Here is a 16,052-nt window from a genome sequence, read left to right as displayed (position 1 = left end):
GATATTTGACTTTGAAATGTAGTGAAGTTAAAATCTCCTCAAATTTAAATACTTCAGTAAAGTACAGATACGTGAAAAAGCGACTCAAGTACAGAAACGAATTACATTCACTTCATTCCTGTTCATCACTGATTATTACTGATTATCAGTCATACAGAACATACAGTTCAGCATCAAGCAGAACATTTAGAGAGGAATCAATGATGAAGAAACTCCAGACTGCTGAACTCAGCACAATTTCACGATTTTGTGCTCAATGTTCTGGGAGTCACATTAAAGTCTTGTACAGGTGATTAACTGAAGAGTCTTGAGATAGAAATGATAATATGAACATTATTGGCGTAATAAATAATAGAACTTTGGATACTTAAGTGCATTTGAAGGCAAAAACGTTTGTACTTTTACTCAAGTGAAGGTTTAAAGGGACACTTTTCCTGGAGTCGTATTTTACCTCATGTATCTTTACTTTAACTCGGCTACATGCTTCCTGTTCTTCACCACCGGTGCCACGTTTCTCACAGCTGTATTCCATTCTCTCGCTGCTGTAGCTGTAACATGGTCCAGCTGTTCACTTCTGATAGTAAACGGGGACAGAGTTCAACGTGACACAACGCTAAAACGGACCCAACAAGCCGCTTGTGTTTCAGATGATCTGTGCGAATGGTTGATTGTGATATTGTGGATGTTTCCTAATGACCTTATGGAGCTCCGTGGAGGATTTCTGCATGCGGTGATTTTCATCACCTCGGGATGTTCTTCACCTCCACATGGTGCACCAACATCCTGGAACACCACACACCTTGCTATCTAATGGATTAGCGCTTGTATATAGCTGCTTCTAATGGGTGGTTGTTTCTGTGTTGTGTCTTCAGCCTAATAGGAACATGTGAGGACGTGGATAAGATACGGTGTAGTGTTTTTTTTTTGTTCCGTCAGGGAAACTTCTCTCCAACTAAAGTAACACAGAATCCACAGAGAGCAAATAAAGTTCTGCCTGCCAAACACCTGTATAGCGTCCCTGAAGTAGCACGTGTTAATAGAGGACATTTAGCCATCAAGGCTTTTGTAAGAATCTTCATTTCCTGTCTGTGTGCAGCAGGTTTACTGCAGGTCAGGATGGATGTCTGGGCCGCTGTTTTTTTGTCAGATCAGCTGTTCTGCTGGGTTTCTGAGGAAGATTAGCATAGCGGCTCGTGAATGCGAAAGCTGCTGATTATGTTGACGTCACCAGGCTGTACTTTGTTCCCTGGCGGAGTGCTGATCTGTCTATCCATCCATCCGTCTGCATGTCTTTTCGTCTCTATGCCTGCGGAAACAAACAACTTTATTATCATCATTAATATTGACTTTTGTGTTGCTCTGTTTGTTTCCTTTTGTGAAACTGACTAGAAACTGATTCGCCTCCAGAAATCCACTGAAGTGTCCTTATGAACTAATTCATTCTCTCCCTCTCTCTCTCTCTCTCTCTCTCTCTCTCTCTCTCTCTCTCTCTCTCTCTCTCTCTCTCTCATCTTTTCTCTTTCTCTGTCTCCATCTTTCTCTTGCCATCTCCTCTTCTTTCTTTCTTTCTTTCTTTCTTTCTTTCTTTCTTTCTTTCTTTCTTTCTTTCTTTCTTTCTTTCTTTCATTCACTCTTCTCCTCTCTCTCTCTCTCTCTCTCTCTCTCTCTCTCTCTCTCTCTCTCTCTCTCTCTCTCTCTCTCTCTCTCTCTCTATTTTAGCATCAAGTTGTTAGCGGTTCAGGACCTGGCTGATCAGCAGGCGTTGGAGAAGGTACACATCACTGCTGCTCCACATCACACATCTTCGTTGTGGTTCTCAGTGTCTTCACTCTTGCTGAGAGAGCCCAGGAAAGCCGTGATAGAAAACAAGTGCCAGTGCATTTACAGTGTAAACATCAGCACATTTACAGGAGCACTGAGCTGTGACGAGTCCCATATCAGCCTGATTCATCTCCAGCGTTTTACTGCTTCATCTGTACACTCAGGGATTTCAACCTCCTGCATTCAGAAACAAACAGAAACCAGAGGGGTTTGAGTTTATACACGAAAATCCTTCTGCAAACATCAGGGTTAAACCTGAAGACCAAAACACCCTGCAGGTCGTTATGTTCTTCATGAAAACCTACACAAATGTTACTACTTTACCTGCAGCTCTAACAAACGTCCCAACACTCGAGACTCCTTCCATAAAAAGCCTCATCACGTCTGTCTGTCTGTCTGTCTGTCACTCTGTTAGTTTGTCTGTATATTTCTCTCTCTCTCTCTCTCTTTCTCTCTCTCTCTCTCTCTCTCTCTCTCTCTCTCTCTCTCTCTCTCTCTCTCTCTCTCCCCTCACCCTGATCTAAAAGATGTGTGGCTGGTTACTATTTTGGAGGTGATATTTTGTGTGCGAGCCGTACGTGTCTTCTGGAAGCCGGTCATCTATAAATACCCCGGCTGTTACTCTCTCTCTGTGTGTGTGTGTGTGTGTGTGTGTGTGTGTGTGTGTGTGTGTGTGTGTGTGCGCGCGTCCCTTAAGCATAACTCTAACATTAAATACACCAAATCCTTATTTCATCCTCATCAAATCATTCAGTTGGAATGGGGGCGGAGTTAACCAGGAATAAGCCACACCCACTGGGAGATAAGTGTTTTCCAGAGAAGTTAAAGAAGAAATTTAGTGTGTGTGTGTGTGTGTGTGTGTGTGTGTGTGTGTGTGTGTGTGTGTGTGTGTGTGTGTGTGTGTGTGAACAGGAAGTGATATAAACAGGGCCAACAGCAGCACTCAGTCCTGATAGACAGGTGCATTGTGGGGGATTAACACAGTGTAATGGGGTCGATAAGAGCCATAAAGATTAAAACACGTGCAATTAATAATAAAACATCAGCACTAATGGTGTGTGTGTGTGTGTGTGTGTGTGAGAGAGAGAGAGAGAGAGGGTGAGAGAGAGAAACCTGCATGTGGCAGAAGGGGGGGGGGGGGTAAATGTCCCAAATCTCTTCATCCTTACTTTCTCTTTCTGGTTCTCTTGTAGAATTCACTCATTCACTCTTTACACACTTTCTTCTCTCTCTCACCATTTATCTGTTTTTTTTCTATCCTCCATTTCATTTCGTTCCTCTCTTAGTCTTTATTTATCTTTCATCCCCTGATTCTTTCTCTCCTTTCTCTCAGCATTTGTATGTTTATCCTTGTCTTCTATTTATTTTGTCCTCCTTTCATTTCTCTGTTTATTCCCTCTCTTCATCTTTCAGCGTATTCTATCGTCATCCCTCGTTCCTCTTCTTTTCACTCTCTCCTTTCCAAAATCCTTATTTTATTCACTTTGTCCTTCACGTTTCTCCTTCTGTGTTTCTGTCTATCTCGATCTGTCTCTCCACAAATCTTTATATTATTCTTTTCCTCCCTCTCCCTCTCTCTCTCTCTTTCTCAATCTCTCTCTCCCTCTCTCTCTCTCTCTCTCTCTCTCTCTCTCTCTTTCTCTCTCTCTCTCTTGATCTCTCTGCTCATTCTCTTCTTTTCCTGTCCCTGACTTTTTTCCCCTCCTTCCACATTCCTGAGTTTTCTTTCTTGCTCTCCTCTCGTTTCCCCACTGCACTGCAGTCTGTCTGAGTCACATGGTGTGTGTGTGTGTGTGTGTGTGTGTGTGTGTGTGTGTGTGTGTGTGTGTGTGTGTGTGTGTGTGTGTGTGTGTGTGTGTGAGATTTCACGCTGCATGTTTCTTGTTGTCCTTCTGTTCTGCAGCAGTGAGTGCTGTACAGTTTGTCCTCATGTTGTGTTACTTTCTGTATTCACGCCAAAGTGGGTGTGGCTTCTGCATTAGTCAGTCTTTTTGAGAGGGGCGGGGCTTCTGTATCTATTAGTCTAAATAAAAGCATGGCCTCTGTATATATCAGTATTAATGAAGGAGGTGTGGCCTCTGTATGAGTCTAAATGAAGGAGGTGTGGCCTCTGTATATATCAGTTTTAGTGAGGGAGGCATGGTCTCTGTATCTGTCAGGTTGAGTGAGGGAGGCGTGGCCTCTGTATCTGTCAGGCTGAGTGAGGGAGGCGTGGCCTCTGTATCTGTCAGTCTGATTAAAGGGAGGCGTGTACGATGTGTACAGTGTGTGACTGGATCGGACAGGAGCAGGTGTAGAACAGGACACTAAACACACAGGAGTTCATGGGGAACAGAGGAGTAAAGCAAACAGTCGCTACACCGAACAGGAGAATGTTGACTGTGTAAACTGCATGTGACCAAGGACATCAGACTTCTGGCTCAGAGAAATCATTCTGTTTATTACCCACGGCATAAACGCTGCATATTTTATTCCATAAATGGAGAAATGTGATGTAAAGAATGCTGTGAAATTTCATCATCAACATCTTCTTTCTCTAATATAATCTCTGAAATGAGCTCCTCACCCTTTCTGGATTTTAGTAGCTCCTTATCTCAGATGCTTTATTATCCTGTGATGAGTTTTTGTGTTCATTGGGCTGCAAAAATGACCAATGACTCTATTAGGAACTATGTAAAGAATCAAAAGCATGGGGTGTCTGTGTAGCAGGAGGTATGACATTACACCAGATTCTTCATTATCGATCATCTTTTTCTAAATGTCAGTGGCAGGTCGAGCATCTCACTCCCAGGCCTTCAGTGGTGTCCTACCTGAATAATGTGGGTTCAACTTCTCAGACCTTATTTTTGGAGACTCTTCAATTTCGAGACTCACTTTTTAATCCATTTCCAGTTATGCTGAATGTTTGGGAACAGTCAGGAGTGACCTCACACCTCCTGACACAGGTTGTTTATGTTTGCAGGTGAAGGTGCTTCTGCATGCTGGTTTAGTTTTCGTCTGTAAGTGTGGGAGGAATCCGTCTGCTTCCAACTGCATGTTGGCTCTCATTGCGAACGAGTGTGTGTTTGCCAGCAGAATCTTCTTGCCGAAGCTCCTCGGTGCAGTCGTCACAGAAATATTCCCTTACAGTAACTCGAGCTGTGTGTAGTGCAGAAATCTGGAGCAGCCATCCATCAATCACTTTACACATCTCCAGGCTTTGAGTTTTAAAGAATTTTCAGCCCGTTGATTTTCAGTGTGTCTTTCAGAGCATCGTCCTCGTCCTAAATCACTGTTCTGCCTCCCTGCTTTAAATTTATAGCCCCCTATCCCCCTAAAGATCAGCAGGATGGAATTAGTGGGAATCTCACTAATTATAGACAGTAAATGTCAAGTGCGCTGATCAGATTGCATGCAGAGGTGTTGCAGGATCTGGGTTGAGTGTTTAGACAGACCGGATCTGCGTTTAGTTCCATCGCCGTCTTTTCCTCCTGAAGAACCTTCAGGCATCCACTTCTACTGGTCTTTTTTATCATGTGGACATTAGGAGATTATGTGTCAAGAAATTAGAACTTTCAACATTTGTGGACGAGTCTCCAGTTTTTGGTGTAAATCTACATATTGCATGTTGTAGTTTCTTAATAACATGCTGACATGCTGTGTGTGTGTGTGTGTGTGTGTGTGTGTGTGTGTGTGTGTGTGTTTCAGTTTTGCACAGAGCTCAATCAGCCCACTCTCTCCAGTGTGTGTAATTGGAAAGGTCCTCGAGGGGTGTGGAAATGTGCCACTTCTGAGAAACCCACTGGAGAGTCCTGTATAGTAAGTACACACACACACACACACACACATGCCCCCAATAGATATATACATATATAGTGTTATATACTGTTACAGTGTGTGAAGGTTTTTCTCTTATGTAACTGATTCTCACGAAGGGTTCAGAATATTCTGGGTTCCTCTGGGATTCCTCGGCCGGAGTCCAACTGAAAGAGGCCACGGTTTTGGAGAGCGCTGCTGCTAATGGCAACGGGAACGACGCCCAGCCCAGAGCGTACCTTGGACACTTTTACGTAAGTAACAGCAGCTCTGGCAAGAAAAGGTCAAATAGGAGATCAGTGCAGCTCATAATGCTTGAGTCAAGATTGTGAGAGGTTTGTTTGAGACCAGAGGGTGACATGGGCAGAAATTCATTTCAGGACTAGATAAGCAAATGGTGTGATATGTATGATTAAAGTGATTATTGTGGATGACAGAGGGCCATTTCTTTATCATCATCATAAAATATGGAAATCTTTGTACACAATATGTACACGTTTATGCATGACCAGGTTTTATACTTCCAGTCCCATTCACTTTTCATAACACATAGGTGTGGATGTTTCAAAATTTCTTTTAAACATTACAATGATGGATAAATACATCATACTTTTTTATTTATATTTATTTATTCATTTTACTTTTTTAAGACTTGTTTTATTGACATTCATTTTTTTCCCCAACATGATAAAACGCTTTATGAAGTTCATACGATGTGTTATGACACATTCATTATGACGTTCACAACAATTCGTTTCCTTCTGACCTCCTGTGTCTGATCTGTTTCCGTAACTCAGATCGGATCGTCCCAGCTCACCGTCGTGAACGTGCACCTCAAACCTCCATCCACACCCAAGCAGCAGAACGGCCGGAGCCACAAATCCGACGAGCTGAAAGCCCACCGGCTGAGCCCTGGAGTACAGGAGACTCTGAGAGGTTAGATCTTCAGCTTCCCAGAATGCATTGCGGGTTTCGGTGTACCATGTTTTAATGATGTGCGATTTGACACTACATAACAAAATGATTCAGTTTATTCAAATGCATTTGGAACGATTACAGAATTCAAGATATAGGAGCAGAAAATGTGTACATTTATATCATTTCATATCAATCAATATCACACGAGAAGTGACGTTTTTTTCCTCCACAAATCAGCACGGTTACAAAATTCAATTTCAATAAACGACAAGACGATGACTTCAAAGACTCTTATAGAAGAAAATGGCTTTATAAAGGTATAAAAAGCTGTCCATGGTCCTTAAAATACCAGCACAATAAAAGACAATATAATATCGTCTAATTATCAAAAAATTTCCCCCAAAAATATCGATATAATTTAGTTTGAAATCAGTATCGCACGCCTCTGACTGCAGGGTTATGGGTGTGGCTTATTGTCTGTCTGGACGGCGTTTTTGTGGTGTTTGTGCTGATGGAGCAGCAGCGACGAGCGAATCTGAAGCGCAGTGCAGCGTAAGCACACCGGCGCACTGATTACTCTTCAGTTTCCTCGTCTTTGAGTTTCTCTCAGAAGCTTTTTGAGGTTCAGTTTATTATAATCATTATTATAAGAAGAATGATCTAGTTACCATGGAAACATGAGTCTAAAAATCAGGTACGGATGTAGGTGAGGTGAGGAGGCCTGGGGTGCGGTTAGCATTTACCACTGGGTTGGAGCTCTATAGCAGGAGATCTTCCACACTATTCCAACCCATGCAAAGCAGATCTTCATGCTCTTATTTTGAAGGGAAAATATCATGCTACAGTACCCAAAAATGTCTTGAGGAAGAACCACATCTTTCTGGAGAAGTGAGGTGTCCCAATATTTTTGGCAATATAGTGCAGCGTCCCCGAAACCTCGTTATTCTTCATTTTTTATTACCTGAAACAAAGTGTATCTGATCTTGGATACGTGATGATGCTCCTGGAGTAAAACCTGTGTGTGTGTGTGTGTGTGTGTACAGGTGTAAAGAACGTGCTGGTCGTTGGAGGCTTTGGTCTTCCTCCAGACAGCATTCATTTTGAGCCTCTGAAGAAGGAGAAGCTGAGTGCACTTGTGCCTTCCTCGGTCAACACCAACATCAGCACCAAAGCACCGCTGGGATCCAGCTGCATGGACAACATTTGGGCCAGTCGGGCCATCAAGAAGCTCTACACAGGTGTGTGTGTGTGTGTGAGATGATTTTATTCCTGGTTCCTACAAGAGCATGAACTTTACTCCTGTACATTCAGTTTAAATGTAATTGTTAAGGAATGCAGTGTTTTGATTGGTCAGAAGGTTCTGGATCATTTTCCAGGACTACAGCTGTGGCAGGAGGTTGCTGCAGGGTTAATACGAGTAAAATCTGGCATCTAAAAGGTGTGCAGGAAAAAATAAACTAATAATAATAAAGGTGGATGTGGTAGGTTATGGAAGGAATCTCCAGGCCCGGTGCCAAGCTGTGGGTTTGTTTTGTGTCATTAACTAGGAAACAGGAAGTGTGTGAGAAGGAGCTTTTACAGCTGCTATAGCGTAAGCGATAACAGGAACTAGCGTGTCTTGTGGGGACGTTATATAACATTACAAAGAACTGGATAAGGAAATGATCATGAAATTCAATGTGGTATAATGAAAAGTCGCGTCCCGAAAGCACTTTATTTTATTTGTTTAAAAGGAGCAGCATGTCGTTGTTGTATCTCCAACAGTGAAGCATGATGGTGGTAGCATCATTTTGAGCTTAAAAAAATTACAAATGGCTTTAATGCTTCAGTCTCATTTTAGTTGTTATGATAAAAGTGTTCACTACGTGTGGTACTTTCACGCTTAATGCTGCATGCACGGGTGGTTTTGATGTGTGTGTGTGTGTGTGTGTGTGTGTGTGTGTGTGTGTGTATAGGTCAGTACTCCGTCGTGAGGGAGGGCCTGACAAACCCCTGGATCCCCGATAACTGGTCTTGGGGCGGAGTGGCCTCGGAGCACTGCCCCATCGTGGCCGAGTTTTACCTCACGTGCACAAGCGAGAAGATGATGAAGGAACCTCTGCAGAACGGCAGCAGTGTGGCCGTGGTGGAGAGGGATGACTTGGCACCCAAACATGAGCGGTGACCTTCGACCTGTGGAGACTGTGGTGGTATGACATCACTACAGAGAGACTGAAATGGATGAATGGATGGATGGAGGCTGCGTGGTGTTTTTTCCCCTGGATGTTGTACAGTAGAAATCATGTTAATATGAAGGATTAATTTAAGGAAATTTAAGGATCCATCTGTTGTATGTATTTGATTTGTCCGATTACACGTGTGCTGAAATTTTTTTAATGACGTACGTGGAATAAAGCAATACTGAGAATTTAACTGATCAACCCAAGATAATGAAACTGTCTTATAAACAGAGATTTTTATGTGATATGACGTTCTTTTACTGAGACTGACAGATACAGAGGCCACGCCCCCTTCGCTAAGACTGACTGATGCAGGGGCCACGCCTCCTTCATTAAACCTGATAAAGGTCACACCTCCTTTTCTAACCTGCTACAGATGCCACACCTCCTCCAATGAGGCTAACAAATACATAAGCCACACCCCGTTTCCGAACCTGATAAAGGCCACACCTACTTTACAGAGACTGACAGATACAGAAGCCACGACTCTTCGCTACAACTGACAGGTGCATAGGCCACACCTCCTATACTGAGACTAAAAGCACAGAGGCCACGCCTCCTTCACTGATATTAACTGATAAATACTCCACACCTTCAGTGAGCCTGATGTGCAGAGGCCACGCCCACTTTAGTCATAATAACAGGCACAACACTTTACTACTCTAAAGTAGGACAGCAGGTGTGTGTGTGTGTGTGTGTGTGTGTGTGTGTGTGTGTGTGTGTGTGTGTGTGTGTGTGCATGCATCCTTAAACAAACTTAAACAGCCCCATGATTCCATATTTCAGGAGCAGTCAATCAACACTCAACCGCCACAGATACAAAGTCAAATGAAGGTCAATTTGAAGTTTCACTTCATCCAGTGCTCATATTTGGGTTTTTGTTTTACATTGTGAATGAAGTTCATTAAATGATTGGAGAAACTTTTTTCCCAAAGGAAATCAAATAAAATCAGAGGAGCAGACAATGAAAGTCCAGACTGGAACATGAGCAACCAGTCAAAACAAACCCTGGCATGTTCTTCTAGTACAGATGATGTGAAAATCACGAGCCAGTGCTGAATTTGGTCTAAACAGGAGTGGAGTCTCCTCAGCATAAAGATCTGAATTTGAATTAAACCTGTACATTGATATGCATCATGTCTGCCAGTCAGTGAAGCACGCTGGTGGTGGTGCTGCTGCTGGTGGTGGTGGTGGTGGAAGCATCATTATCATGTCACCCTTTGCTGATGAATCCCCTCTCCAGACTGAACTCCTCCACACAGTTTCTCGTCATGGATTTATCAATAAGCCATAAGATTCTTCAAATTTGGAGAATATATTTTTTTATAACCCTGTGACACTTTTCCAGCTATCAGATTGGACACTTGTTTCGATATCGTGTTGGTCTTCACGACGCTGTTAGTTTCGATCTGTTCTCTCAGAAATTTCAGTGAGTCTATAATTGTACACAAACAGACTGATTATGCAACTTCTGATGTAGGGCTTTCACCCCAGCGGGGGCGAATACTTATGCAATAACAACTCTGATGTCTTGTTTTAGTAAATTTTGCTAAATATATTGATTTGTGTTTTTTTCCCCATTCGATTCAGCACTTGGTACATCCTGGAGATCTCAATCATCTCAATCATCTCGATTATCTTCAGTAAAACCAGGGTTTCAAAATTTTAAGTTGCCCTGGTGTGGGTGTGTTAAGTGAGGGCGCCATCTAGTGGCAGATGAATTGCACTGAAACAATGGGCTAATCAAATACTTTATAATTTGTGGACAAAAGTATTTGGACACCTGATTTTTTCAGCCAAATGTGGTTCTTCCACAAACTGCTACCGAAACATGCATTTGAATAGGACGTCTTTACAATTTCTATTCACTTGAACTAGGAAACCTGTTCCAGCATGATGATGCCCCTGTGCACAAAGCCATGAAGATCTGCTTTACATTGGTTGAAAGTGTGTGAAAGATCTCCTGCTGTAGAGCTCCAACCCTGTTGAACACCTTTGGGAATGTGAACCAGCGTAAACCTCACCTACATTAGAACCTTGATTTTACTAACACCATTGTGTCTAAATGAAATCTCACAAATTTCCTCAAATATCTTCCCAGAAGAGTGGAGTAGTGGTGTAGGTGAGGTGAGGAGGCCTGGGGTGCAGTCAGCATTTTAATGTTAAATAGGGTTGAAGCTCTACAGCAGGAGATCTTCCACACACTTTCAATCCATGGAAATCAGATCTTCGTGGAGCAGGGGACTTATCATGCTGGAACAGGTTTAGCTCTCCTGGTTCTAGTGATGCTAGAACATCCAAGGATGTCCTACATAATTGTGTGTAGAACTTTGAGGTAACAGTTTGGAGAGGAACGACATGTGTGTGGGAAAAGTCTGGTGTCTTGGGAGGTGGAGATCAGGAGACACTGAGGTGTGATTTCCTTCATCCTTCTATGAGTTTTAGAAAAATGTACACTATGTTTCAGACATAACGAAAAGGACACGTGGGTTTAATAAGAATCACTCTGGGGCTGCTTCATAGACTCCTGACTGGTCTCTCACACACACACACACACACACACACACACACACACACACACACACACACACAGGTTTTCAGGTCAGGTCAAGGAGGAAATTGGAGATCACAGGGTTCTCCTAGTACTCTCTGATAAGCACCTGGAGCTCTTCATCGGTCAGCTGGTTGACCTCCATGATCTTCTGGAGCTGTTTGGTGTAAAGCGTGTGGTCTTGTAGGAAGTGCGGGATCCTCACGTTGTCCAGCACGGCCAGGCTCTTTAGGCGGTCCACGTCCTCGTAGGACACCTGTAACCAAATGTTCATGTGGTTTAGGTTCAAGCACGATGTAGATAAATTGTATGGACGAAAGCATTGGGACGCCTGAAATTCCCCTTTATTTTCCCTTTTACTTTAACTACCAAGACCCAAATCTGTTCCACCTCCATGGGTTTGGAAGTATGTGGATGATTTCCTGCTATAGATTCTGTTCAACACCTTTGGGATGAATGTGAACACAGATCGTACCCCAGGCCTCTTCATCTCACCTACATCATTACAGATATTTTTTCCGGTTCGCTGTCGTTACGAGAGCGGCCTCTAGAGGCGAATCGCTGACACCACATGGGCCTGCGCGCTGCACGAAGAGCGCTATATTGTATTTATTATTAATAATTGATTGATTATATAATAATATTTATTATTAAATATACTTGTTTATTTCCTTTTGCACATTTTCATGATTCAGTAATGTTTTTTTAATGTTTGTAATAAAAATCAGTACTATTTTACATCGTGTGTTTCTTTGTTTTTTATCCACTTTTTAAAAACTATGAGGCGATTATTCAGATATCGGCGAATACGATCCGACCCAGATCCACTATAGTTCCACCTCTAATATACAGTATGTTCTCTACCTTCCCGAGTGCCACGAGAAGCTGGAAGTCGATCTTCTGTCTGTGCCTGAGGATCTTGATGATGCCGTCCAGATACACCTGGTCCTTATTGAAGCAGCCTGAGCAGATTGACAAAAAGGGAACGAGTTACAGCCTTGTTTCATTGTCCCTTGTTGTATTGTGTGTGTAAAGCAGAAAGGTGGAAGCTGGTACCAGGTTCCGAGGTGTCTGTCTGGCCTCGTTTGGCCCGTACGCAGTAGTCCCAGCGCGTCCCGGGGTCGTGGACGAAGCGTGCGAGCTCATGGAAGAGCTGAGTGAAGGACATGTGCGCCGCCTGGTGGACGGTGTAGTAGAGCAAAGCGGCGCGCCACAGCCACGGGTCTTCACGGAAGAGAACGCTGTGGATGCTGGCCAGACCCTCCTCGGTGGGGTTGATGGGCTTCAGGCCCAGCCCCCTCCGGCCGGCTCCGCTGCTCCATGGCTGCTGGCTGTTATTGATGCTGCGCAAGTAATGAGTACCTGTGCGGGACAGGGAGACACGTGAGCACACGTGAGGACGTGCGAGATATTTCATACAAAGCATAAAAACAGGACACACACACACCGATCTCGTGTCTCAGCATGCCCTCGAGCCACTGCTCCCTGGCCATGGAGATGTTGATGGTGAGAGTTGGTCTGCCTTTCACCACGGTCATGGAAGCTCTGGAGAGCAGGTCACTGGTCAGGTGCACCACTATCTACACACATACACACACACACACACACACACATATATAACATCTTATTTCACACTAGATGCTTGAATGTTCAGCTAGTGCCTCACGAACCTCTCCCACACAGTCTTCCTTCTCCATGTACTTTTTGACGTGAGCCCAGATTCGGCTCTTGCTCAGCAGGCTTCCTCCGGTGGCCTGCTCAAAGTTCTCGTAATTCCCATACTTGTTCAGAGCCAGCTCCATGATGCGCACTGCCTGAAAGAACATGTACAAGAACTCGTCATAAAGAGCAGCTATTTCAGAAGACCTTCCTTTTAAATCTTCTTGTAACCTCATGAGCTCAAACTACATCTGGTTATGTTTATGATGTTTATGAGAATTATGAGATGTTGATGATGGAGGAGAAAAAAGATTTGCCAGTGTATGAAAAGTGTGAGGTAGACCGTTACCTGTGTGAGGAAGCGGTCAGAGGCTTTGCTGTGCTTTTCCAGGACGTGTGGAGACACCGGGTTGCTGTATTCAAACTGTGGGTTGTACCTGAAGTCTGATTTGAGGAACTTGGCCTTCTCACTTTCCACATTGGATGGTTTAATGGCACTGAGGATGCACAGCTTCTTCGTTGAGTTTTCTTCATCTCTGGATCTGACTTGTGGTTGAGAAGCTCTAATCACGTGGCTCCTGGGACGAGACGAAAGTCCCACAGAACTGCCAAAGATGATCATGTTGTTCTCAGACCAGGAAGAACGATAGATGTGTGGCTGGCAAATGTCTCCATAAGCATGATTTCCTGTTAGCAGAAAAGGCCTCTTTTCTCGGTGGTTAGACGCAGAGACGATGTGCTGTGCTCTTTGGAACTGTCTGTAGGGGGGGTGCTTGAGCCAGGAGCCTACTTTCACCTCCTCGTTCTGGGAGAAGACTGAGCTGCTGGAGAACTGCTTCTTCAGGACAGCGGAAGACCAGTGTTCCATATACACCTGGCTCGGGCTCACGGGCTTCTCCATGATGCTCAGCACACACTTTTTCGCAAAGTCTTTCTCAACCCAGTGGAGACGCTCTACAGAGAAATGTGAGAAAAGAAAGGAGGTAAAAATGGTGAAGACTAGAAGAAGAGGTGTGACCATTGTGGTGTCAGTCCCGATAAAAGGTCTGGCCTAATAAAGGAGGCATAGCCTATGTGGGTGTCCGTGCCAGTAATTAAGGCATGGCCTAGTAAATGGGGCGTGGTCTATGTGCTTTTAAGGTAAAATAAAGGATGTGGCCTTAAATTGGTTTGAAATTTTCTTTCAAATCATCTTAAACATGAAACAAAGTTTAATGAAAGTCATAATTTGTCCCTTTCCATCTCATTGTCCTGGAAACCCGACAGCAGTGTCCTCATGACGACAACAAGTGAAATCGATACGGAACGAACAAAACAGAAGCCTTTGGTGGAGATTGATCGAGTTCTCCACAGGCATAATGAACCCTTTACAATGAGCCGACAGGAAACTGATAAATCCATTTGCTTACAGCCAGAACAAACCGAACATCTAATCCAACGTGTCCTGCTGCCCTACATACCAAATACGGGATGTTGTGAGCATGAAGATAATTATTTGTCTTTTACAATTGAAGCACGCTAAACTGACCTCGGTGGTTGGAGAGACAGAGAGAGATCAGAGCTCTATAGCAGGAGATCTTCCTCTCCAAAGCATCTAAACCAGATCTTCAAGAATCTCACTTTGTGCACAGGGGCATCACCATGCTGGAGCAGGTTTGGGTTTCCAAGTTCAAGTGAATGCAACATTTAATTAAAGATCATCTAAAGACAGTTTGGAAGAGGAACACAATAGCAGGAAAGGTCAGGTGACCCAATACTTTTGGCAGTATAGTGGGAGCTCTGGGGACGTCCAGCGCCACGCTTGATTATAACGTCCCTAATTATTTTGGACAGTCGGAACACACAGGACTCGAGGCATCGAATCACACGGCCGGCGAGCTCCTAATGGGAGCGACGATCTGGAAAGACCACGTCTTCATCGTCATCACGGCCGATTAGTGTAACAAAACTCCATGATGTGAAAGTTTACTTGTGACACGGCCGTTTGTTTCGCGATGCACGAATAAATCATGTGACCAGGTTACGCTCAGATTATACAATAGATACGAGAATGCATACGGGAGGAGAGAGGGGGGTCTTGTGTTATAAAACAAACAAACATACAAACAAACAAACAAACAAACAAACAAACAGGTATATGGTGTAATTAGAGTGTAAAGTCGTTCCATGGCACTGGAGACTCCTTCCATAAATGTTATACATAAAACTTCTGCATCATACAATCAGAGATGGACAGAATTTATGATGATAATGATGACATCATTAAAAATGCAGCCTCTGATTGGTGCAGTATTTTGCTCAGACTTGTTGAGATCAGAACAGAAAATGGATCCGTATGGAAGAAGGTGGTGAAGGTAAGAAACGTGCAGCTGCAAGCTTTCAAACAGGCGTCCGACATTCCATAAATAAACATTTAAGGCTGAATATTGTCTTCTAAATGAAGTAGCTGTTTAGTAGAATCATGATCATTGCATGAATGACACATAATATATTATTATATTAATAATAAACAAATGATTTATTAGTTAGAAACTTGTTGCTACGACTTGTTCATCATTGTGTTGATGTTACTGGTGTAAGGAAACCCTTCGTTACCAAACAACTCAATTAGGATACAATTATGATTCTTTCTCAAACTGTTCAACAATAAATTGTTGGTTACTTTAAAACTGATTTTCATCTGGAAGATCACAGGGATATTTGTGAATATTTGATCTGTTAACTGGTTGTATGTCAGATTTTAAACGTCTTGTAAACGTCTCCATTAAACTATTAATGTTCTACAGATGATCATCTATTCGTCCAAAAATGAGATTTTTTTTAAAAATCCAGGAAACTCACCAGTAACTTGAATGGCTTCCAGCATGTCTGAGCTCCTTCTCTGATCAATCTGGTGATCTTCTGAACACACACACACACTCTCTCTTTTTCTCTCTCTCTCTCTTCATGTGTGTGTGTTTCTGTCTCTCTTGAAACTTCTACTGAACAATGAGATTCCGCTCGGAAACTCAGCTTGCGGCGTCTAGTTTCCATGGAAACCTTACGTCATCTCCGTGCGACGGTCCAGGATCTCTAAGCAATCCTATACC

General features: G+C 43.3%; 2 protein-coding genes across 3 annotated transcripts in view; one reads left to right on the top strand and one right to left on the bottom strand.

Annotated features, from left to right (window-relative positions):
* The window catches only part of eepd1 (endonuclease/exonuclease/phosphatase family domain containing 1), a 22,935-nt gene extending 12,624 nt beyond the window's left edge, over positions 1 to 10,311 (top strand). Inside the window, exons 2-7 of the mRNA XM_083545236.1 lie at positions 1,720 to 1,771; positions 5,509 to 5,619; positions 5,736 to 5,870; positions 6,414 to 6,552; positions 7,578 to 7,772; positions 8,490 to 10,311. Coding sequence (XP_083401362.1) covers positions 1,720 to 1,771; positions 5,509 to 5,619; positions 5,736 to 5,870; positions 6,414 to 6,552; positions 7,578 to 7,772; positions 8,490 to 8,698 — 841 coding nt within the window. The 3' untranslated portion in view covers positions 8,699 to 10,311. The remainder of the gene's footprint in view (positions 1 to 1,719; positions 1,772 to 5,508; positions 5,620 to 5,735; positions 5,871 to 6,413; positions 6,553 to 7,577; positions 7,773 to 8,489) is intronic.
* On the bottom strand, positions 9,433 to 16,052 carry matcap2 (microtubule associated tyrosine carboxypeptidase 2). 2 transcript variants are annotated; one of them, XR_014534177.1, is made up of 8 exons: positions 15,805 to 16,052; positions 13,313 to 13,917; positions 12,975 to 13,118; positions 12,752 to 12,884; positions 12,361 to 12,666; positions 12,169 to 12,266; positions 11,008 to 11,560; positions 9,433 to 10,658 (listed from the first exon to the last, which is right to left on the bottom strand). XR_014534177.1 is itself a non-coding variant. In XM_083545237.1 (7 exons), the coding sequence occupies exons 1-7, from the start codon at positions 15,827 to 15,829 to the stop codon at positions 11,393 to 11,395; spliced, it is 1,479 nt and encodes a 492-aa protein (XP_083401363.1). In that variant the 5' UTR covers positions 15,830 to 16,052; the 3' UTR covers positions 9,433 to 11,392. The 2 variants fall into 2 exon arrangements, 1 of the variants encoding a protein (XP_083401363.1); XM_083545237.1 differs by having other exon boundaries at positions 9,433 to 11,560.

This window comes from Silurus aristotelis (genome assembly GCF_946808225.1).
Source record: "Silurus aristotelis genome assembly, chromosome: 6".
Classification (NCBI taxonomy): domain Eukaryota; kingdom Metazoa; phylum Chordata; class Actinopteri; order Siluriformes; family Siluridae; genus Silurus; species Silurus aristotelis.
Note: the sequence above shows the minus strand (reverse complement) of the source record. Positions and strands in the feature narration are given on the sequence as shown.

Bases quoted from the DNA above. Each gene is read 5' to 3' on its own strand.
- matcap2 (XM_083545237.1), bottom strand. From the start codon at position 15,829: ATGCTGGAAGCCATTCAAGTTACTG. The intron at 12,667-12,751 runs GTGTGTGTGTGT...TGTCCCGCACAG, and splicing joins CATGCTGAGACACGAGATCG to GTACTCATTACTTGCGCAGC. The intron at 12,267-12,360 runs GTACCAGCTTCC...CAATCTGCTCAG, and splicing joins GACAGACACCTCGGAACCTG to GCTGCTTCAATAAGGACCAG.